The sequence below is a fragment of the Idiotropiscis lumnitzeri genome, chromosome 20 (assembly GCF_059441095.1).
Source record: "Idiotropiscis lumnitzeri isolate Australia: NSW breed Sydney's pygmy pipehorse chromosome 20, RoL_Ilum_1.0, whole genome shotgun sequence".
In the NCBI taxonomy this organism is placed as follows: domain Eukaryota; kingdom Metazoa; phylum Chordata; class Actinopteri; order Syngnathiformes; family Syngnathidae; genus Idiotropiscis; species Idiotropiscis lumnitzeri.
Genome location: NC_142410.1, coordinates 1,223,445 through 1,248,359, shown reverse-complemented (window position 1 = coordinate 1,248,359; position 24,915 = coordinate 1,223,445). Strand labels below are relative to the sequence as shown.

General features: G+C 47.5%; 1 protein-coding gene and 1 pseudogene across 1 annotated transcript in view; one reads left to right on the top strand and one right to left on the bottom strand.

The window, feature by feature from the left end:
* The window catches only part of myo15b (myosin XVB), a 151,476-nt gene that overhangs the window by 18,892 nt on the left and 107,669 nt on the right, over positions 1 to 24,915 (top strand). Inside the window, exons 3-9 of the mRNA XM_088284636.1 lie at positions 1,998 to 2,093; positions 2,167 to 2,402; positions 12,876 to 13,045; positions 21,524 to 21,596; positions 21,705 to 21,884; positions 22,262 to 22,371; positions 22,615 to 22,676. Coding sequence (XP_088140762.1) covers positions 1,998 to 2,093; positions 2,167 to 2,402; positions 12,876 to 13,045; positions 21,524 to 21,596; positions 21,705 to 21,884; positions 22,262 to 22,371; positions 22,615 to 22,676 — 927 coding nt within the window. The remainder of the gene's footprint in view (positions 1 to 1,997; positions 2,094 to 2,166; positions 2,403 to 12,875; positions 13,046 to 21,523; positions 21,597 to 21,704; positions 21,885 to 22,261; positions 22,372 to 22,614; positions 22,677 to 24,915) is intronic.
* Positions 485 to 1,257, bottom strand: LOC148317025 (uncharacterized; annotated as a pseudogene).

Below are 24,915 nucleotides of genomic sequence, written 5' to 3'. Positions count from 1 at the left end.
ACCAATCATGTTAAGATTATGGTTTCTAATAAGGTCATTAACTAACAGGGATTTCGATGAGAGCGATCTAATATGAAAAAAAAAAGAGTTTCAATAAAATAGGCTTATCTAAATTATTCCGCGTGATAGGACTCCTGGTCATAATATCAATAAGATTGCGTTGCCTAGGTTCCGTATTGTACCTCGAGCAACTATAAATGGGGCGAGAAATTACGACGGTTGGAATCCGATAGTTATTTGTCAGCTTTCGAGTGGTATCATCTTTCGAGTGGTATTATTTTGAGAGAATGCCTCGTCGTCGATAAGAACAACCAAGGAGGAATGCTTAAACCCATCATGTATTGCCACCAGGTAGAAATTGTATCAGTATGTGATGCAACAGCGTATGGTGTTTCGCGCTCTAATCTAAAAGAAAAGCTATGTGTGTTGTCTAAGTCTAGCATCGCGCTACTTAGCTCTAGCCTTACAGACTCCATACCCTTCTTTACAGGCTCCCTATTTGCCTCATGCTCCCTATTCGCCTCATGGAAGGCTCCAACAATAATCTGTTTCTGGAAAGAGTGATGGCGCCTTCCCAGTTAGGGTGGAGGCCGTCCATCTTCAGCAGGTCAGGTCGGCCCCAAAAAGAAGGCCAATTATCTACAAACTGCAGTTCCTGCTCACTACAAAATCTAGCCAGCCACCGATTAAGCGAGAATAATCTGCTAAACCTCTCATCATTGCCTCTCGCAAACTAGGGGCCAGAGACTATTACTCGATGCCAACCCATCTTTCTGGCGAGATCACAAGTCCTTGTTATGTTTTTCTTTGTGAGCTCATTGGAGCCGATGTGTATCACTATATCTGAATGGCTTGCGTTGCTTGCACTACGCTGGTGTCTACGTCTCTTGCGTGCCAGCTCCATAAGATTAGCTTCAACGTCGGGTGCTCTGGCCCCAGGAATACACTGTGGGTGGATGTTCAAGTTTAATGTTGCGGTTAATGGAGTCACCTAAAGTGCCCTAAAGTGCGGGACCCAGAAGACCAAGGTGGAATGGAACTGCTCTGTGTCTTAACAGGCTCACCGCGATTAGCAAGCCATTTACGGCCAATGCTAACCGGACTAGCAGGTTGGCTACAACCCGTGCTAACAGTCGTGTCCGCCACATTTACGCTTACCACATTATTCTACTCTAGCTGGGGAACACGTCCCTCTAGCAGGAAAAGTCTTTCCATGAGAAGGGTGAAAGTGTTGCATGTGGTGGTGCACGAAACCATAATTGCGTTTACTCACCCGGTGGATGAAGGTGGACGAACAGATGAGCAGCCGAGGACATGATGCCTGGTTAGAGAGATGTGAGTGGTGTGCTTTGGGCAGCGTTTTTTTTGTTGCTGAGTCTGTTGTCTAAAACTGTGATGTTTCTTGCTTGCAATAACATGAATGAAAAGACAGACTACGACATCATGGACAGCTGCCCTTTTTCCAGCTTTCTCCTGCACGTACATACTGGTCTGTTCTAATTGTCTCAAACCATCCCCAAAAGAGGTATTCACAGAATTTGTTTGTCACAGTCAATTTTGTGCACAGTGGCCTCAGACTTTAACCAGCAGAGTGTGTTAACATGCACTTTAAAAAGCCCTTAGGGGGAACAGGCCCTTTACTCAACAGAATAGCACATGGCGCCTCGGCTGTTTCATGGAATATTTGGTACTTCAAAGTGCACCTTGCGGTCGTAAAAATACGGTAATAATATTAACCAATATGTCATTAATCCTTTCATTATCTGTACCACTTGTCCTCAAAAGGGTCGTGGGCGGTGGAGCCAGCTATCTGTGGGCAGTCGGCGGGGTACACCCCGAACTAGTTACAACCATCCCCGCTCACAATCATACCCAGAGGGAATTTAAAGTGTCCAATCGCGTATGCATATATATATATATATATATATATATATATATATATATATATATATATATATATAAGCTCCCCTTTAATTAAAATATAAATCCCTCCACAGGATACATGGTGTCAACCTCAGGGAACCCCCCTCCAAAGAGCCCTGACCTCTCTTGAACCAGAAGATGCCCGTACTGCGCTGGAAATTTATAAACTGGTATCGGAAGGATCACAACATACTTCATTTGTTGTTCTTGTCATTTACAATTTTCATTATACTTTTTCCTTAGATCATGCGGTTCACAGGTGAGTCAGACCTCAGCCACTCTCAGGAGCAGATGTTGGGAAACTACATCATTGAGAAAGCACAGAACCAAACTATGCTGAAAGATGAGATCCTGGCGCAGTTGGTTTACCACACATGGGGCCTGAGTGAAGAGCATCCTAACCTGCAAGGCTGGTTTCTGCTTGCCTGCTGCCTCTGTGCCTTCACTCCATCACCTGAACTGGAAAAACCCTTGCTAAAGTAGGTGACATATTTGTCTTGTCCTTTATTTGAGTTACAAAGATTTTTTGCTAGTCTTTAAATTAGTGATTGACCGATTATTGGTATTATTGCTAAATATCAGGGCTGATATTTGGCATTTTGGAAATTAGTGTCATCAGCTTTTTTATTAATCAGATGGCTGATGAGTAATCAATTAATAACTGGGTTATTTGGGCTCTATTGGCCGCACCCAGCCGCTCTGTTGAAACAACTCTCCAGCATTAGCCTACCCTCTGCATCATGTAACAGCCAATGAGCAGTGAAAGCCGTATGTTGCTTTACCTCTGAAGACTCATGCATTGAGAGAAGATAAAATAAAGCCCAATGCAGGCAGTCCCATGAGCAGATATATGTTAATGAAAGTTAAGGATTCAGACATTACCAAAATTGTAATAAATCCAAGTTTTCTACAAATCACAAATCCTTCTAACATTACTACAGTATGAACACAGGCGGCAGTGCTAAAGTACAGAGCGTTACCTTTCGTATTTAATACAGTATTTAGTTAAAGCTGTCTCCCATTGCCAGTAGACAATAGCAGTTGGCATGCAGGCTAACCGCTCCCCATTATAACTCGCATGCTATAACACAACTAGTCACTAATTTCCTACATCAACCACATGGCTCAGGAGAGAGGTTTAACCACTTGAAATTAGGTTGCTGATCAAAGTAAGAAGTCAGCAAGTGTGTGCGCGTGCGTGTGGGGGTGTGTGCGCGTGTGCGTGTGGGGGTGGGTGTGTCTGGTGCAGAAATTGCAAAGCTAAAGTAAAGCAAGGTGAAATGCTTACCTTGTGTTTGCTCTGAAGGTAGCACGCAAACACTTTAGAGCAAACAATAATGGCTGTCTCATTACTTCTGCTGCCACCGAAAGCCACTGTGGCAGATTCAACAGCTGCATATGTAATCCACAAGAATAACAGACCACCCACAAAAAGCAACAGAGAGAAGACAGCTATGTTGATCTTACGGTTTTTGAGAGTTATAGGTTGCTGGCTACTTAGTTGGGGGTAGACCCTGTGTGTGAATGGGCTGCTTGTGGTTTGGAGGCTGCTCAGGTACATAAGCAGTGGCAGTGGCTCTAACCCAGGGTCACAAACCTTTTTGAAATGAATCACTTTGAGACACAATTATCAAATAAACATTTCCTCAAATTACCTTTCATTATGTTTATATTAATGTTAATGTACAGGTAGGTGGTATTTCTTGCTTGGCATTACTGCTTGTACCATCTCCTCCAGGGCCCACAGGTCAGCTGCAGGGTCTTAAGCCAGGAACCACTAATCACAGATGTTTTGCTCCTTTAATACTGGAATATCTGCTTGCAGCAGAACAGTGACCGGCATGTCCCCCTGTGACTCCCTGCAGCTGATAGGTTTACCCCTGCAATGTTGTCTGGATTTGTTTCCACTTACCCTGCTTCTGTCCTTCCTCTTAAGCCAGAGCCAAAAGATGCCTTTCTCAATATCCTCTGGCTGCTCCTTTATGTTCAGTCTCAGCTTCACTCTAGTCACTTCTGTGTCCCTCAAAAGACTCGGTATCCCACCTCTACTGTGTAAATGGTGGCCTTCTAGCCAACCTCCTGGCACACAGCAGCCAACTCCGAGTACTTTTCCTGTTTTCGCATGGAAACCTCAATCCCCTCCTCTTTTGGTACTGTGGCTCAGTTAGTTAGTGCAAAACTCGTACCTTACTGGACCACACTACTATGTCAGAGAGGAGAAATCTGGTGGTGATCTCTGTGGATAACTGGAGTTGCCTGTTGAGGTCTACCCTCATCTCACACTCCTGGTCAGGGGAAAATGGTGTCTCTCAGGCTGTTGTATTATTGTATCCCCCACCCCCACTTCACTGACTAAACTGGTGTAGTTTCCTGCTGGTGGTGAATTGTTCCCGTGTTGATATCCCTCCAGCACCTTGGAGACCGTCCTCAAGACCTGGCCATGGCGACAACTATAGTGCCACTGGGAGAGTGAGATCATGTAGCCTGACAAGATGTCCCGGAGCCTTGCAAGACACGACCACATCATGGACTGGCTAAATAGGAAAGTAATCACATCAGAAATCAACAAGATCAAAAGATGGAAAAGGCAGGCCATAGTTATAAGCAGAGCTGAGAACTTGACCCTTTTTTGCTGGTAGGTGCCCCTCTGTAGCTTCCGGTCTCTGCGAAACGAAAATGGCTTACCACGAAAGGATAAGAAGGAATTCAATGGCGAAACGAGAACAAAGGGCGAGCCGAGGAACAGCTGGTCATAAACACACAAAAACGCAAAAGGCAATAAACGGAATAAACAAGGCTGAGAATCAGTACACAGAACATGAGCATGAGCAACGCTGGATAATAATCCGACGCGGACTGGGCCATAAAATTCCGCTGTGCGGGACAGGGCCGCCCGGCCTCCTTCCAGACGCGGTGAGCCCTTTTGAGGTGGCGCTGGACCGATGGGACCTCTTCCACTCCCGCCTGGGGGAACAGCGGTGGTTGGTAATAGGGCTGGGCGATAAACCGAAAATTTACCGTTACCGAAATTTATTACAATGACCGACATCATTTTGCCCATGTCGGTAAATTCGGTGTCGAAAAAAAAAAAAAAGAAAGATAAAGATAAAGATGTCCTTTATTAGTACCACAATGGGGAAATTTGAAAGAAGTCTTTTCCATCTGCGGTGATGTTCATGCCCCTTTAAGACGGCGATAGCACGTGTCGTCACGTGACTCCACCCTTCTGAGCAAGAATGTAAACAAGACGCGTTCGTGGCTGGCGATTCAAATTTAGAAGCGGCTGACACGGCTGAAGACGAAGTAACGTTAGTTGAAATTGTTCCTGTCGCGCTTGTCCCGAAAAGAAATTCGACATCTGTCGTTTGGAAATGTTCTGGGTTCCATAAAGACGATGTTTAAGCAAAAGAACATAAACTACAAAGTGCGTCGTAAGCACCAAAACAGCGCGTCCAAACTTTTCTTTTTCACCACCCACAACGCTACCATGCTGTTGACTTGGAGCTTATGCTAAAGGTTCAAAGTGAGGAGCAAGGTTGGACAATTGACAACAGCCCATAACGGAGGCGACACCATACGAGAGAGGGTCTCAGAGGTGGACGCGATAGCCGAGATATAGCTCCTCGAGTTACAGTGGAGCGCACAGGATTTAAACGCCTCATGAAAGTAGCCGACAAGAGGTACGAAAATATTTGTTGCAAACCGTACTTCCCAATATGGACAACATCGGTACGCGAGCGGAGACATGTCAGGCATTTTGCATCCACATCCGACTTGTGGTCGAGTCGCAACATGGATCCCTGTTTGAGCCTGAATGTGCAGTACATAGACGACAAGTGGCGACCGTGCACCAGCGTACTGGAGATGGCACATTTTCCTGATGAAGCACACGCGTTTATTTGGCACTGGCATTCCATTGACATTTTTTTCATTTTATTCAGCATTTCGTTTACAGGCGACTAGCTCCTTTGCACATGGCATGATTTATATTGTTTACAAGACACCTTTACACAAATCTAGGCCTTTGCAAATGGCATTACAGCATCTTGGCACAATCTATTTGCAGAAAAAGATTTTGTGAGGGGTACCCTTTTTCTCCTGTTCTTTGTGACATGTGTTCAAATCATGCAAAGCAAGCTATTTGGAATGTTTATACAAATGATTTTTGTACTTTTATTTTTCACTGAAAGTAATAGGTACCAATTTAAAAAAAGCAGTTAATATGCATTTCCTGCATTTATTTTGATTTTGGTCCTCAGGGGGAATTTATCGTGCATTTATCGTTATCGAGGTAAAATTGCCCAATTTACCGCGATATTGATTTTAGGTCATATCGGCCAGCCCTAGTTGGTAACCATACGCGGTCATGAACGGAGATCGCCCGGTGGCAGACGAGACCAGGGTGTTATGTGCGTACTCGACCCAGGGTAGGTGGTCGGCCCAAGATGAAGGCCGATCGTGGCAGACGCACCGGAGGGCCGCTTCATGGTCCTGGTTGACCCGCTCCGACTGTCCGTTGGATTGTGGATGGTAACCGGACGACAGACTCTACGTCGCTCCCAGGGACCGGCAGAAGCGTTTCCATACGCGGGAGATGAACTGTGGCCCTCGGTCGGACACCAGGTCGTCCGGGATTCCATGTAGCCTGACCACGTGTTGAATCAGTAGGTTGGCCGTCTCCAGGGTGGAAGGAAGCTTGGGCAAGGCGATGAAGTGGGCGGACTTGGAGAATGAATCCACAATGGTCAGGATGACTGTCTTTCCCCGGGAAACAGGTAGGCCGGTGACAAAACCCAGGGCGATGTTGGACCATGGGCGTGCAGGAACTGGTAATGGCTGCAGGAGTCCCGCCGGAGGCTGATGGGAGGCCTTACTGGCGGCGCAGGCGGGGCAGGCCTTGATATAGTCCGTGACGACTCCCTTCAACGACGGCCACCAGAACCGTTGCCCAATTAGCCCGAGGATACGGCGGACGCCCGGGTGACAGGCCAACTTGGAGTGCCCCCACTTGATCACTTCCGTGCGATGTTGGGTCAGCACAAAAAACCGACCTGGGGGGCATCCGGCCGGGGTGCTGGCCTCGTCCTGTGCTCCCCGGATCTGTTGTTCTACTTCCCACTGCAGGGCTCCCACCAGGCGATGATTTGGCCCCCTCGGGTCCATCCTCTTCCTCCCAGGAGTCGTGAATGCGCGACAGGGCATCGGGTTTAGTGTTTCTGGACCTAGGGCGGTACGTCAGGGTATAATTGTATCTGTTGAGTAGGAGGGACCAACGCGCCAGCCGGGGGTTTAGTCGCTTCATGGACCGGATATACGAAAGGTTCTTGTGATCCGTGTAGACTGTGAACGGCTCCGTGGTACCCTCAAGCCAGTGTCGCCACTCCTGGTGCGCCAGGACCACGGCCAATAGTTCCCGGTTTCCCACGTCATAATTGGATTCGGCTGGGCTGAGTCGGCGGGAGAAAAAGGCGCAGGGGTGGAGTCTCTGGTCGACCGGAGAACGCTGAGAAAGGACGGCCCCCACTCCCGAATCTGATGCGTCCACCTCTACAACGAAAAACAGATCTGGGTTAGGATGACGCAACACAGGCGGGTTAGTGAAGGATTTTTTTAAACTGATGAACGCGGCTTCGGCCCGGCTAGCCCACGCAAACCGGGTCTTGGTGGACGTGAGTCGAGTGAGGGGTAAGGCTTGGCGACTATAGTCCTTGATAAAGCGCCGGTAAAAATTAGCGAAGCCCAGGAACCTCTGCAGTTGTTCACGAGACGATGGCGTCGGCCAATCCATCACCGCGCGAGTCTTGGCCGGATCGGCCTTAATTTGCCCGTCCTCGACAACAAACTCCAGGAATTGGACTGACGCCTTATGGAATTCACATTTTTCGGCTTTTACGTAGAGCTTGTTTTCGAGCAGACGTTGCAAGATAGACCAGACGTGCTGCTGATGTTCTGTAGCGGAGCGTGAGAAGATAAGGATGTCGTCGAGGTACACAAAACAGCATACATTGAGCATGTCTCTTAAAACGTCGTTTATGAGGGCCTGGAACACGGCGGGAGCGTTGGATAACCCGAAGGGCATTACTAAGTATTCGAAGTGCCCCAGAGGCCTCTTGAATGCGGTTTTCCACTCGTCGCCCTCTCTTATTCGGATCAAGTGATAGGCACTACATAAGTCCAGTTTGGAAAAGATGGTGGCCAATTGCAAGGGGGCAAACGCGGAGTCTAGCAATGGAAGCGGGTAGCGATTTTTAACGGTGATGTTGTTTAAGCCCTTGTAATCCACGCAGGGCCGTAGGGATTTATCTTTCTTCTCTACGAAGAACAGACCAGCTCCCACCGGGGACTTCGAGGGTCTAATCAGCCCCGCGGCCAGGGACTCTGTGATGTACTCCTTCATGGCCGCCTGTTCTGGCTGGGAGACCTTGTACAAACGAACCGATGGCAAAACCGAGTTCGGCAGTAAGTTGATCGCGCAGTCGTACGGACGGTGAGGTGGCAGGGACTTGGCGTTCTCTTTGCTGAACACCGCTCTAAGATCATGGTAAGCCTTAGGCACGTTGTCGAGATTAACTGCTTCGATCGGAGCTACTCTGACCTGTAGCCCCTCCTCCGCGGAACGCAAGCAATGGGCATAGCAAAAGGGGCTCCAATTTTGGATCGACAACCTACCCCAATCAATGACCGGGTTGTGCGCCTTTAGCCAGGGTATTCCGAGAACGACCGGTGCCGCCCTTGACGGCATCACGAAAAAGGAACGCTGCTCGAGGTGGTTCCCCGACATTTTCAGGGTCAGTGGTTGTGTTAACCGTCAGATATCCGCCAGGAGTCGCCCGTCGAGATCGTATAATTTCTCGGATTTGTCGAGTTCAGTCACTGTGCACCCAAGTTCAGCCACTAAACCGGCGTCAATAAAGCAATTGTCTGCTCCTTAGTCGATCAGAGCGCGAATGCGAACGGATGTGTTCGGCCCCATGATTTCCCCCTCCACCTCCAGTCTCATAACGTCCCTGGGGCTGCCGCCCCGATGTCCTTGGGCCCCGACGCCGGACCGCTCCTTCCCGCAGTGGATGGGCGCGGAGAGGTCGGCAGCGGACTCACAGTGTTCGATGTGGCTAGGAGGTGACGTCCGGCGGGCAGGTCGTCCCGGACAGGCAGACACTCGGTGACCCTGGAGACCGCAGTAGAAGCAAGCCCCCGAACTGCGCCGTCGTTGGCGCTCCAGTGAATACAGGCGACCCGCTCCCAGCTGCATGGGCTCGTCGGCTGGAGGAGGCTCGGGGACCCGGAAAAGCGCTGGCTCTGTACGACGCCGCTCGACCACTCTCTCTCGGCGACGCTCTCGCAGGCGGTTGTCCAGGCGGATGGCCAGGGTGATGAGCTCCTCCAACGAGCCCGTGTCCTCCCGCACAGCTAGCTCGTCCTTCAGGGCGGAGTTCAGTCCCCTCCGGAACACGGTACGCAGGGCGCAGTCGTCGAAACCGCTCTCCGCGGCTCGAATGCCACCGATCGGCCCCCTTGAGTGCAGTCCAGCAGTTCTCCCCCCGCCTCCTTTCCCCGAATAGGGTGGTGAAACCCTATGGAAGTCCGTCAGGAAAGCGGAGAAAGACGACCGAAGGTCCGGACAGGCATCGCTCACGGCCATGGCCCACGCACTCGCTTGGCCAGTCAGAAGGCTCATCATGAACGCGACTATGGTACTATCGTGAGCATACGTGAGGGGCTGTTGATCGGAGATCAACCGGCAATTATGGACAAACGGCCCGCAGAGATCGGGTTCCCCGCCATAGCGGTTGGGTGGGGTAAACTGGGTTCTCGAACCGGGAACCCGGGAGGTGGCGTACCGGAAGCGGAAGCGATCGGGTCAGAACCCAACGCGGCGTGCGCGAAGAGGGAACCGATACGGGCGTCAAAATTCTCTAAACTATGAGCCAAGAGTCCCACCGCGTCGCGCAGGGTGGCGAGCTCGGTCTCCTGTTGACCCACTAAGCGCCCCTGGCTGGCCAGAGCTTTGAAAATTTTTTCAGTGTCAGCAGAGTCCATGGTCAGATTATTCTGTCACGATCGTTTTCCAACCATGGCTGGAAAACGGAGGGTGGACTCTTGAAACGCTGACACAGATAAATGCTGTTTACAAAGATATTTATTAAGCACCGTCAGGTTATCAATTATCTAAATATATATATATATATATATATATATATATATATATATATACTAAGGAATATCAATGGCTAGGGTCTATCTACAATTACAGTCGTCGAGGATGATGAGAACAAAAAACGCTGGCGGACAAACACACACCAGGAAAAGAACAACTAAACAGAAAGCGCTTGCAAAGGCAAGGAACACGGATAACGAAAATGGCTTACCACGAAAGGATAAGAAGGAATTCAATGGCGAAACGAGAACAAAGGGCGAGCCGAGGAATAGCTGGTCATAAACACAGAAAAACGCAAAAGGCAATACTGTAATACCTCGCTATTTCGCGGTTCACCTTTCGCGGGTTCAGTGCTTCGCGGGTCTAAAAAATATTCAAAAATTAAAAACTATTTTGCCCGGGCACAAAATGGGCTCTCCATTCGCTCCGATCCGCGGGGACATTGTAGTTTCGCCGAGCGGCACGCTGGAGCGGTTAGACGGCTGGCGTGCGCCGAAGAAGAGCGTGGGCGAAGAGGAGAGTGGACGAAGAAGAGCACGTTCCCCCGGGCACGATCGGGGGCGACGTTTCGCGCGGTTCGGACCGTACCAGAGCCGGCGTGCGTGGCAGTTAAGCCGAAGAGGAGCACCTTCCGCACGGGCACGAGCGGGGCGACATTTCGCTCCGTTCTGGACCGTACGAGAGCTCCGGAGGAGGCCGGCCGGCGTGCGTGGCAATCACGCCGAAGAGGAGCACCTTCCGCCCGGGGCACGAGCGGGGCGAAATGAAACCAAGTTCAACCGAACGGAGACACGCTTCGGGGGAGCAGGTCCGGCGTGCGTGACAATTAAGCCGAAGAGGAGCACCTCTTCCGCCCGGGCACGAGCCTGTCAGTTATGAATGAATAATGAATAAATAAATAAATGAAGAATGCCACCTTTCATTTCACAGGGCACACCGGACGGCGTACCAGCAGGTAAAAGTCGAAGTAATTAAATAAATACAAAAAGAAGTAATTGAATAAATACAAAAATAATGGCTGGGGAATAAAAAAATAATAAGTTTTAATAATATTTTTTTTTTTTGTTACAACATGAATTTCACTCTCTCTCTCCCTACCCGTATTCTATATGGTGTACTTTATACAGGGGGGTATACTGTAGTATACCTGTATAGTTTTTTTTAAACATTTTTGAAGGTGCGCCGCTACTTCGCGGTTTTCAGTTTTCGCGGGTGGTTTCGGTCCCCATTAACCGCGATAACCGGGGTATTACAGTACACTGAATAAACAAGGCTGAGAATCAGTACACAGAACAAGAGCATGAGCAACGCTGGATAATAATCCGACGCGGACTGGGCCGCGTCGGTGGCTTAAGTAGCCCGTAACTAGAGAGCACAATGAGAGTCAGGTGTGCAGCCGGTGGGCGCGTCTCTCAGGTGACGTGCGTCGGGAACGAGCGCTGGAGGAAACGCCCCACTCAGCTGTAAAAACAAACAGACATGACGTGACAGACGGGTCATGACACTTTGTAGAAAGCAGCCTTGGGTTTTATGAAAGGTACTATATAAATAAAAGTTTTGAATATTAACACGAGAGAATACAAAAGTTTCTGGCAATGTTAAGTAAAGTAAGCAACAATAACTCAGCATCTTCCTCCAATTTCTTGTGCCTAAATGCACAGTTTAAATTGGACAGTGATTTTAAATTAAATCAGTGCTCTTGTTTGATCCAGCTTTTTTCACCTAAAGTGAAGCCCTTTCTTTCCCAGCAGCACTTAGAAACAGTAATCATGCCTTTGTTTTACTGTAATGCACTTTACTTTGGAGTCGGCCAGTGCTCGCTCAAGCGCCTCCAACTGGTCCAAAATGCTGTGGCTTGCCTTTTAACTGGAGCGCGGAAGACGGATCATATAACCCCAATCTTGGCCTCTCTTCACTGGATCCCAGTGCACTTTAGAGTTTGCTTTAAGATACTTCTGTTGGTCTTCAAATATTTAAATGACCTTGCCCCAGCGTACCTACTCACCTGCACACTGACTCATTTCTGCGGACCAAATGCTGCTAGAGGAGCTGATGACTAAGCGCAGCCTCAGGGGGATTGCACCTTTTCTGTTGCAGGTCCTTCCCTATGGAATGACCTCCCATTGAATGCTAGCCGAGCACCCTCTCTGTCCACTTTTAAAACTCGTTTGAAGACACATTTTTATTCTTTAGCTATCGGCTCAGCTGCTGTTCTTCTCGTATGTACTGTATTTGTAGTTGTGTTTTAATTTGTGTTCTAATTTCCTGCTATATATATATATATATATATATATATATATATTACACCAGATGAAAAGTTACAGCTCCAGTTGTTGTAAAATGAGCTATATAAATAAAGTTGTATTGTATTGTATCAACAACAACAATTCCGAGAAGGCCTTCTCACTGCCTGCCAACTGATTACATTTATAATCATTTGCAATATTTTGAATAAGGAGAAATAAGTCAGCTCCTAGACAGCTTGTGGTGCAAAATGGCGACACTGAACGTAGCCTTATGTGATGTCTAAAACTGTTGGACTGATTAGACTCAGATCCGGGAAACAGTTGGGTCACTTCCATGCCAAACCTGTTGTCCTGGAATATGTTCCAGGCAGCGATGTTCTCCACTGTCGCCAGAATTATACACAGACAAATATATTTTTTCCTGATTGAATTAAAGCTACACTGTGAATGTGTTCCATTTTTATAATTGTATTCATGTTTGCAGTGTTTTATCCAGGTGAGCTTCATACAAAATCTGAAACGAGTATTTTTTCATCCTTCCCACTCAGGTATGTTTCAGACCATGGGCCGATGGAGTACCGGTCACTATGCCAACACAAGCTGCTCTTGTCAATGCAACTCCCAGCCCCCACTTCTCGTATTTATCCCCCAACTCAGCTGGAATGGACAACCAACAAAAGGAAAGGCACGATGCTTGTGGATGTACATGCATTCAACGGTAAGACAAGTGGAAAGTTAGGCTTTCCCCCAAACTACCAATCACAATCAGCAATTATAGGCCCTTGCACTAGCTTTATCATTGAATTGATCAAAACTTTGATGCTATGTTCAGCGTCGACAAAAAAAGCAAATGCTTTTTGTTTGAGGCAGCCGTTTTGAGTGAATTCCAGGGCTGGCCATGAAATGAGGGCTCGTCCATTGCTGCCCTCAGTTTAACTTTTTTGTAGAAATTGTTACGATGGAGACTTCTAGTGCCATGTAGAGAGAAGATGTGTCGTTGATTGCTCCCAACGCATTCCGTCTTTTTTCATATTTATTGACATTTTCTCTTGACTGTTGTATAGCCGGGGGTCAAACTCCAGTTCTCGAGGGCCGGTGTCTTGCATGTTTCCCATCTCTCCCGGCTGCAACACACCTGATTCAAATGAGCTGGACACCTGCTTCTTCAGAGCTTGCTGATGAGTTGATAATTTGAATCAGGTGGGTTGCAGCCGGAAGAGATTGAGACTGGATCTTGACACCCCTGATCTATAGTTTAACTGAAGATCACGAAGAGCCAATCTCCTTATAATGAACATTCTTGAAGGTACAGAAGATGGAAAAGATCTTCTCAAGTTCATCTCAGAGGTTCTGATGGAGGCGATGGGTACAGATGTTTTTGTCGCCCCACTGCAGTGAGCACTATACTCCGACAGATCAATCCGAGCAGAGGAAGATTCCGCGCACATTCTTAGTGTGCTTCTCCAGGTCCCAACAGAAGGAAGCGGCCCTCCGCTGGGCCCGTAATCATTAAGTCAATTACAATTACGCCACTTTACGTATACAAAACAATACAATTTTTTTTATAGCGCATTTCACAACTGATGGAGCTGTGACAAAGCGCTTTTCATGTGGTGTAATATAAATTAGAAGGTAATAAACAGATTTACAATAGATACCAGAAGAACAGCAGAAAAATGATAGTCTGTGTTACGCTGAGCGGGTCGAGGAGGTAGGAGAGGACCCAAAATGCAGGGAAGCCAAGGCAAGGGTAACTTAAAGGGAGTTTAATTAACAAAACAAACAAAAAGGCAAACAAGGCACTTGGAACAAATAAACGAAACAACGAGGACGAACAAAACGCGACGGGACAGAACTAAACTGGACTATGAAACAGGGACAGTGACAAATAACCTGAGTTGTGAGCTGTGAGCTATGAGCATGAACGAGAGCAAAGAGTAACGGTGGCATAAAGAAAGGGCAAAGTAAGGGCAGTGATGTCCGGAAATAGGGCAATGCACCGACCCCGAATAGTCAGCGCCGGGCGTTTAAGTAGTGAATAATAAATGAGAAAACGAGTAACAGGTGCGGGGCAGGTGGCTCGTCTCTCCAGCGGCGAGGAGATCAAAGAGTCAACGAGTGACAGGTGCGTGGCTGGTGGGCGCGTCTCTCCAGCCAACACGACACGCGCTGGAAGGGAATGCCCCCACGCCCGTTGAGCAAAACATAACCAAAAACATGACATGACGGAACGGACCATGACAGTCTGATGTTGAGTCGAAAGCTAAAGAAAAATCTATCACCATTCGTGGTTGTTATGCTGGATGTGGAGAAAGCTTTTGTTTTTATGTGGGCGTTAATATCACAAGGAACATGCAAAACTCAGGATTGTGACTTAAAAAAATGGAGATCACTTCAAGTATACTTAGCAGGATGGGTGAAGTGTGTTAAATTGAATGTGCTCCCAAAATGTATCTACTTGTTTCAGTGTATCTTCCATTCATCCATTATCCGCCGCTTATCCGGAGTCAGGTCACAGAGGCAGCAGCTTCAGCAGCTCCACATCGGACTTCCATCTCTTCCAGCATGCTATATCAAACATCGGCAGAAACAATGCATTTTTAGTTTTATTTGTACGTAAATAATACACTGGCAAACTTTAAAGATTTATCACTCAAATTCCCCCTCCGTAGATCTAATTTATTCCCGTATATCCAGACTCACTGCTTACTTGATGATGATTTTTTTCAGTGTAATGACCCCAGTTTTACATTTATAACTTCAATGTTCACTTTGGACCAATTATTAGAAAACTTGCTGGTCCCAACATTGCACATCTTCGCTGAAAGTTGTATCTGTTCAAAACAGAATGGATTGGGAGAACAAATTGGGAATGAGTTTGGTGCGGTTGGTGAACAGCAGTGCTTCATGTGCAAAATTAAATGTAGTACAATTTAAGATGGATGAAGCACAAAATTATTGGACCTTGTTTTCCCTTGCCCGGAAACGGGTCACCAGGGCCCTCCTCTGGAGCCAGGCCTGAAGGTGGGGCTCGTTGGCGAGCGCCTGGTGGCCGGGCCTGCACCAATTTGGCTCGGCCGGGCTTAGCCCGAAAAGGCAACGTGGGTCCTCCTTCCCATGGGCTCACCACTTGTGGGAGGGGCCAAAGAGGTTGGGTGCAATATGAGCCGGGCAGCGGCAAAAGGCAGGGAACTTCACCCCAGTGGACGAGAGGGTAGCCTCCTCCACCTAAACATGAGGGGACGGGTACTGACTGTTGTTTGTGCTTACGCACCAAACAGTAGTTCAGAGTATCCACCCTTTTTGGAGTCTTTGGAGGGTGTGCTGGAGAGGGCTCGACCTGGAGACTCCCTCGTTCTGCTGGGGGACTTCAATGCTCACGTGGGTAATGACAGTGAAACCTGGAAGGGTGGGATTGGGAGGAAGGCCCCCCCCCAATCTGAATCCGAGTGATGTTCTGTTACTGGACTTGTCATGGATTGTCCATAACAAACACCATGTTCAAACATAAGGGTGTCCATAAGTGCAATTGGCACCAGGACATCCGAGGCCGCATCTCGCTGATCGACTTTGAAGTCGTGTCTTCGGATTTGCGGCTGCATGTTTTGGACACTCGGGCAAAGAGAGGGGTGGAGCTGTCAACCTGGTGGTGAGTTTGCTCTGACGGTGGGGGAGGATGCCGGTCTGACCCGGCAGACCCAAACCTCCCTTGTCAGAAAGAATTTTAACTCCCACCTGCGGCAGAACTTTGCCCACGGTGGGGGGGACATTGAGTTGAATGGACCATGTTTTGTGTCTCCATTGTTGAGGCAGCCGATCGAAAGCAGTGGACGTAAGATGGTTAGTGCCACTCGAGGCGGCAACCCCCGAGCCCGCTGGTGGTTATGCGCGGTAAGGGATGCTGTTAGGCTGAAGAAGGAGTCCTATTGGCCCTTTTTGGCCTGTGGGACTCCGGAGGGAGCTGACAAGTACCAACTGGCTAAGTGGAATACGGCTTCGGTGGTTGCTGAAGCAAAAACTCGGGCATGGGAGGAGTGAGGCCATGGAAAATGACTTCCAGACGGCTTTAAGGAAATTCTGGTCCACCATCCGGTGTCTCAGGAGAGGGAGGAAGTGCAGCATTAACACTGTTTATAATGAAGATGGAGTGCTGCTGACCTCGACTCGGGATGTTGTGAGTCGGGGGGGAAAATACTTTGAAGACCTCCACAATTCCACTGAAACGCCTTCCATTGAGGAAGCAGAGCCTGAGTACTACGAGGTGGACTCACCTATCTCTGGGGTTGAAGTAACCGAGGTGGTTAACAAGCTCTTCGGTGGTAAGGCCGCGGGGGTGGATCATCAGATCCGCCCGGAGTTCCAAAAGGCTCTGAATGTTGTGGGGCTGTCATGGTTGACACGCCTATACCACATTGCGTGGGGGGACAGTGACTCTGGACTGGCTCTGTGGAGTGTGCTTCGGGTGTACGGGGTCCAGAGCCCCCTGATACAGGCAGTTTGGTCCCTGTATCATCTATGTTAGTTTGGTCCGCATTGCCGGCAGTAAATCGGAATTGTTTTCAGTGAGGGTTGGACTCTGCCAAGGCTGCCCTTTGTCACCGATTCTGTTCATAACTTTTATGGACAGAATTTCAAGGCACAGCCAAGGCAATGAGGGGATCCAGTTTGGTGGCCTCAGTATTCCATCTCTGCTTTTTGCAGGTGATGTGGTACTGTTGGTCTTCAAGCCGTGATCTCCAACTTGCACTGGAGCAGTTCACAGCCAAGTGTGAAGCGGTTGGGATTAAGTTCACCACCTCCAAATCTAAGACCAATGTTCAGAAGATCAGAAGATCAGAAATCCCTTCATTGTCATTGTACAGTGTGCAACAAGAATAGAGAGCTCCCCTCTCCAGTGCAATACAACAATAATTTAATCAAATATATGAATTAGATAAATGAAAGAATAAATAATGAGATGGAAAATAATCTGAAATTGGATAAATAAAAACACATTACGTTGCTGTTCTGCAAGGTAAGGGTGGTCTTATGTGTGTGTGAGAGTTCAGAATGGTGATGGCTGTCGGTAAGAAACTGTTTTTCAGTCTATTAGTCTTTGATTTGATGCACCTTTAGCGCCTGCCAGAGGGCAACAGGTCAAACAGGTGTGAGTTCGGGTGAGTATTGTCCTTGACGATATTGAGAGTTCTGCTGAGCCACCGGGTGGTGTAGATGTCCGACAGGGAGGGGAGAGGGCAGCCTATAATCCTCTGCGCCGTTTTGACTGTTCTCTGAAGCCTCACTCGGTCTGCCTCAGTGCAGCCTCTGTACCAGGTGGAGACACAGTAGGTCAGCAGGCTCTCGATGGACGAGTGGTAGAAGGCCAGCAGCAGCTTCTTGTCCAGGTTGAATTTCCTGAGGACCCTCAGGAGATGCAGACGCTGGTGGACCTTCTTGACCACTGCTGTGATGTTGTGTGTCCAGGAGAGGTCATCGGAGATCTGTACCCCAAGGAACTTGAATGTGTGGACCCTCTCCACACATTCACCTTTGATGCAGAGGGGAGGTGGCACAGTCTTGTTCCTCCTAAAGTCGATGACGATCTCCTTTGTTTTTGCAATGTTGAGTTGCAGTCTGTTGTCCTCACACCAAGCCGATAGTCTCTGGACCTCCTCCCTGTAGGCTGCCTCGTCACCTTTCGAGATCAGACCGACCACTGTCGTATCGTCAGCAAATTTGACGACGATGTTGTTACCGTGGGCCAGGCTGCAGTCATAGGTGTAGAGGGCGTGTAGGAGAAGGCTCAGCACGCATCCTTGAGGGGAACCGGTGCTCAGCGTTCGGGTGGAGGACATGGAGGGGCCGAGCAACACAGTCTGGGGTCTGTTGGTCAGAAAGTCCTTAATCCAGATGCGTGTGAGGGCAGGGAGGCAGAGAATATCCAGTTTGTAGATGAGGATGTCTGGGATGATTGTGTTGAATGCCGAGCTGTTGTCCACAAAGAGCATCCTGGCATAGCTCTGCTGTTGTTCCAGATGGCCCAGCACAACATGCAGAGCAGTGTCGATGGTGTCCTCAGTGGATCTGTTTGCCCGGTATGCAAACTGGTAGGGGTCCTGTGTGGGAGGAAGGCAGTCCCTGATGTGCTAGAGAACCAGTCTCTCGAAGCACTTCATGATGACTGGCGTGAGAGCAACAAGACGGTAGTCATTCAGGAGGACTGCGGATGACTTTTTGGGGACAGGAATAATGGTGGATGTTTTTAAGCAGGAGGGGATGACTGCTTGAGCCCGGGAGCGATTGAAGAGCCTGCAAAAAACATGTGATAGTTGGTGGGCACATGCTCTGAGGACCTTGCCTGGTATTCCGTCGGGTCCAGTAGCTTTCCTGGGGTTAATAGCCAGGAGCGCACGCCTCACATCGTCTTCCTCTATGGTGAGTGAGGGGGAGTTGAGGCATGGGGTGCGGGGGTGTGACGGTTGGGGTGAGTCAAAGCGAGCAAAGAAGCAGTTTAGCTCCTCTGCCAGCGCCGCACTCGGGTCTATAGATGTCATGCTGCCGCCTCGGTAGTTGGTGATGCTCTGTAGACCATTCTACACCTCCCATGGTCTGTTGCTGGCAAGGTGGGACTCCAGCCTCCTCTTGTAGTCCGTCTTGGCTATCTTAATGCCTTTTTTCAGGTCAGCACGAGCTACACTGTACAGGGCTCTGTCACCTGACCTGAAGGCAGTGTCACGGGCCTTGAGGAGAGAGCGAACCTGGCTGGACATCCAGGGTTTCGCGTTTGGGAAGGTCCGCATGGTCTTGTTCAGGGACACAGTTTCCATGCAGAACTTGATGTTCTCCAGTACACATTGTGTGTAAACATCAAGGTCCTGATGATCAAAGAGGTCCCAGTTGGTGTCTTGAAAGCAGTCCTGTAATTCACTCATGGCGGTCTCACGCTAGGTTTTCACAGTCTTTGTGGTGGGCCTGAATCTGCGTCTGAGAGGGGTGTACGCAGGTGTGAGCAGCAAGTAGCGAGAGCGCCATTCTAGTGTTAGCATCAGGAGGGATGTAAACAGCAGTGACGAGCACTACTGTTAGCTCCCTCGGGAGGAAATAAGGCCGGCATTTAATGGACATGTACTCGATGTCGGGGGAAGAGTGCTTCTCAACAATCACGCTGTTGTTGCACCAGTTCTCATGCACGTAAACACAGAGCCCCCCACCCCTGCTCTTACCGGTGTCTCTCATTCGATCCGCGCGATGTAGCGAGCGCCCAGCTAGCTGGATGCTAGCGTCGGGAACGTTGGCGTGCAGCCAGAATTCCGTGATGATGATCACACAGCTGTCTCGCACATAGCGGTTTCCCAGGATTTGTAATTCCAGATCATTGATTTTATGGACTACGGATCTGGCGTTGGTGAGGTAGAGACTCGGCAGTGGTTGCTTGTGGGGCTGCTGTCGTAGCTTTAATAGGACACCGGACCTGCAGCCCCGCTTCTGCTTCCTCTAACCTCCGTCGTCTGCGTCGCCTCCGGTCCCGATGACAATCCACGGTGAGCCGGGCGGCCTCGCTAGTTCGTCAGGAATTTTGCGACCATAGTAAAATTCCTCTGAGATGGTCATTTTGTATCGATATCCAACGTCCACGATGTCCTGACGGGTATATCGATACTGTGCCGCAGTTGGTGTTAATAAGACCGAGCAAACATAAATAAAAAGTAATAAAGAGCACTGGAAGGGAGAGCAGTTAGCCGCTGCGTCTATGCGCGCCGCCATCTTGGAAATGTCTCAGTCGGAAAAGGGGTGAGTGCCCTCTACTGGTCGGGGAAGAGATCCTGCCCCAAGTGGAGGAGTTCAAGTATCTTGGGGTCTTGTTCACGAGTGAGGGGAGGACGGAGCATGAGATTGACTGGCGGATCGGTGCAGCGTCTGCTGTGATGCGGACGCTGTATCGGTCTGTCGTGGTGAAGAGGGAGCTGAGCCAAAGGGCGAAGCTCTCAATTCACTGGTCGATCTACGTTCCTACCCTCACCTTTGATCACGAGCTGTGGGTCGTGACCGAAAGAACAAGATCTCGGATACATGCGGCCGAAATGAGTCTCCTCCACAGGGTGTTCAGGCTCTCCCTTAGAGATAGGGTGAGAAGCTCGGCCATCCGGGAGGGACTCAGCGTCGAGCCGCTGCTTCTCCGCGTTGAGAGGAGCCAGATGAGGTGGCTCGGATATGCCTCCTAGACGCCTCCCTGGTGAGGTGTTCCGGGCATGCCCCACCAGCAGGACATGGGCCTGGGAACACCTCCGGAAGAGCTAGAAGTTGTAGCCCAGGAGAGGGAAGTCTGGGCTTCCCTGCTGAAGCTGCTGCCACCACGACCCAACCCCGGATAAGCGGCGGATGATGGATGGGTGGACCACTGACTCAGTGCTATGCATTATCTTGAAACCTGACTAGAGGACCTCCCTGATATTTTCATCCAAGAAATATTTTTAATTGAATGTGCACCACTTTTTCCAGAATGGTTGAAATAAAAGGCAGTTTGGAACTGGGTCTAAAATTTGAGGGACATCTTGATCAATGATGGGTTTCTTGAGCAAGTGTTGGACCACAGCGTGTGTAAAGTATTGGGGTACAACACTATAAGACAAAACTGCTGTTGATAATGGCCAGAGTCATAAGGGCTTAGTCTGTCAAATCAAATCCTCTAAAAGTGTCAAGGAAACCGTTTCAAAAGAATTTAACACTGCTGAACACAGGACATGGACAGAGGGATCAACTGTGGTGTTTGAAACAACAGTCATAGCTGTAGAAACTTCATCAATAAACAATTTAAGGAATAATTGGACATTTCAGGGGAAGAGTTTGAGCAAATAGGTTGAAAGGGTTTAATTATTGAATCAATAATTTCAAATAGTACACCTGGTTGCACGGGCGGTTGCACTCAGAAGCGGCAGATTTAACAACAGCATCGGAAAATAAGATCAGACAATGTGATCAGAAATCTCATTGTCCAAGACATTTAAGCTTGACACTGGTAAACCATTGGCAAGATGTATCATTTATCACTGTACAAAATTAAAAGAACCAATACGGCTTAGAAGGCCTTTGCCAATGGTGTTTCTGAACAACAAACATGAATATTAAATTCCACCATAAGGAGAATATGATCATACTTGAGCCTGATTTCGGCAAGAAGTTTTAAAAAGTCATTCATAAGTCCTTATTGTATTTCTAGAAGAGAAGCTCACAGTTGAAGTGGAGTCCTGGACCACAGGAGAAAAGCTGGCCTCATGGCTTCTCCATGCCAGGTGCTTCATATCAGTATATTAACAGCCAATGATCTCTGCATCTACACTTTTACAGTGTACAGGTATACTGCATGTGTATTCAATCAATAATATGCTGATATTTCATAGGGGTGTGATCGAGGCAACAGAGGGATGGTCTGTGTCTCTTCTGACTGATGATGGGTGGTCTGATTTGGTTGGATCAGACTTTGTCATGGATCTGCTGGCTAGCGCTGAGGCAGAATTACTGCCACCAGGCACGCCCTCATCGACCAATTCTGATTACCTATTCGGCAACCAAGATGACCGGTATAAGTATACTTTGTTGATGATGCCCGTTAAAGCCAGTGTCCCAAAGAGCGGCGAAGGTTTGCGAGTGTTTGTAAATGTAGTGAATTTTGATGATTTTGCGTTCAGCGTTCTTTGGTTGCAAAGATGTTCGCCTGTCATTCGCAAAAATGTGAAAAATATCCTGGCAACAAGAAAAACTGTTTGCGTCCAATAAAACTGAGAGGATCTGGCAAATGTCTTTGGGACCATGAACAAAACCTAAAAAAAAATAATTCAAAATTAAGCTACCTTTGCAAACATTAACAAACCTTCGCCGGTCATTGTTACATGAGCTTTTGAAATGTATATAACAAGGAACAAATCTATTGCTTACCTTCTCACTCTCATTTTTAAAGGATAAGAGTTACAGATCTTGATGAATTAATTCCGCCCGCCCCTGCCGTTGAAGATCCAGGAAATTCTAATTTTCACGGAACCCTCTGGGGAAGAGACTACCCACCGGAAGGTCAGGCAGTAAAATTATCACGACAATTCCTCCACTAATGATGAAAAAATACTTCTATCATAAAGGAGGCATAATTTCAAAAAAGAAAAACACACATTTCCCAATGGTATTGTTAACAATTAATTAATATCTGGTGGGTCGTCTCAGACCATTCCTACATACAGCGCACTCCAATGTTTTTCACCCTGGGCACCCATTTAAGAACTAATTGCTATTTTATAATCCTTTTTTTTTTATTTGTAGGCCATCGTCGGCGGATGGATGTATATGTTGATGACTTGTTTGACCTGGACCAAGGACAATTGGTTAGTGTTATCCGAATGAAAATAATGCATTTTCTTTGCCTATTAAGCTGAACCTTTAAACTAACAGTCCAAACTTCCATTTTTTTTTCATGGTGGAATAGATAAAAGACAGAATTACATGGTCACTACCGTGACAGTTACATAAGATGGCTCTAATACCTCTTTGGCAGTAATAGAGCATAAGCTGGTGTGCAAGGTCAAGATGCTCTGATTAAATATGGCTCATTACCACACAAACCTTGAGGTGTTATATCAGTCCTCTTGAGAGGCTTTGGACGACATTCCACTCTGAGGTTGCCCACAGTGAGAGGTGTCGACCAGGTGTAGTCATACCTATTGCCCCTCGGCTTGGTACATTGGGGGTCACCCCGATGGATGAGGCCGTATCTTTCCTCGGCCTTCGGGTAGGCAGGTCTTTTTTACTGAATGTTGTTTGTGTCTATGCACTAAACATCAGTATCAAGTACTCACCCTTTTTTTGAGTCCATGGATGTGGTGCTGCAGAGCTCGCCTGCTGGGGACTCTAAAGTTCTGGGGGACTTCAATGTTTACGTAGGAAATTATAGTGAGTAGGGATGTAAAGATTAATCGAAAATCGATTTAACAACAATATAAACTCCTTAAAATATGCATCAATATAAAAAAATAAAAGAATCGATTTGGTCGCCATGTTAACCAGAGTCGCTCTCTCATGTCTGTTCTGGGAAAAAACTGCATCACTATGCACAATTACTTAATACGATGTAAACTTCCCTTTCATGGCAACACAGTCGTGATAAACGAGCATTTATAAATAAACACGTTGCAGCTGACGCCCGATTTAATTTACGACAAGGACTGTTGTGTCTGAAAGCTAACTGTAGTTAGCACGCACAGGCTACAGCGTGCGTCTGAGGGAATGTCACGTGCGATGTCCTGTTGTGGTACGCTAACATTGTAGCGTCTACTGTGGATTGTGGCGGCGTTAAGTCAGTGAACTCTCGTATACTATAAACCAACACATAGTTTTTATAGACGCATGATTGACATTGAAACAACAAAAGCACAAGTGCTAACCTGCGACCACGCACCACGTGTTGCGTTTAAGAAGTCGGAAATTTTACCACCCATGTGTACATACTATACATACACAGGTCATAAAGGTCATACCAGATGATTTGACTTTGTGAACAGTTAATGGGCACTATATTATCGCGGGATACTTTAATTGTACGCTTTACCCCATATAGAAAGATCGACGCAACTACCTATGTTAAAATATAGAGTGATTATACACCATTTTATGAAGGAGCTAAATTTTAAGGCAATATGGAGGGATACAAATCCTGATGCAGCAGTTTATTCTTGTTTTTCTGGAACTCACCACACACATTCACAAATGGATTACTTTCTACTTTCAGCAAGTTTGTTATGGAAAATTAGGAATTGTATTCACAACAGCATTTTAATTTTGAATCATGCAACCAATAACCTGATTTGCATTGACAGAGGACAATTAAGTAGTCCACCCAGATGGAAAAATGGCTTCAGGGTCTGGATTTACTCAGATTATTTCACAATAAATACAAATGAAACATCAGCAAGTGTTATATGGGATGCATTCAAGCCTTTTTTAGGGGCTGGGTAATTAATTTTGCAAGTTATAAAAAGCTAAACAAAAAAATTATATTGTCAGAGGCTAAAAATGAAAATGATGCAGGACACATATTTCAACAATCCTTACCCCAAGATTCACCAGACTCCACTACTTCTGAGCGCACAACATAATGAAGCTACAGCATCAAAAGCTGCAGCTGCTTATTAAGGCTCAAGCAATGTATTTTTGATCAAAGGGAAAAGCTGGGTAAAATTCTATCTTGGCGAGGAAAACACTTAAAACAGATTTATTACCTGTCTTAAAATTGATTAGCGGGGGGTTCTATCGTGGATCCTTTATTGATAAATGAATTTAGAATTATTATTAGTTTTTTTTTTTACAAACACTGCACTTCTGAAATTGAATTTAGGATTTCATACCATGGTTTGGATTCATTCCTAAACAAAATAGTCTTTCTCGAACTAGAGCAGTGCTTCTCAATTATTTTCTGTCAAGCCCCCCCTACCAAGAAGAAAACAATTTGCGGCCCCCCACAACCACCCTCTCTCCGCTGCAACTATAAATAATAGCATTTTCATTGCAAAACAAACCTACACTGTGGAGTTAATACTCACTGCGCGCAATGGGCAAGGAGAGCGCCAC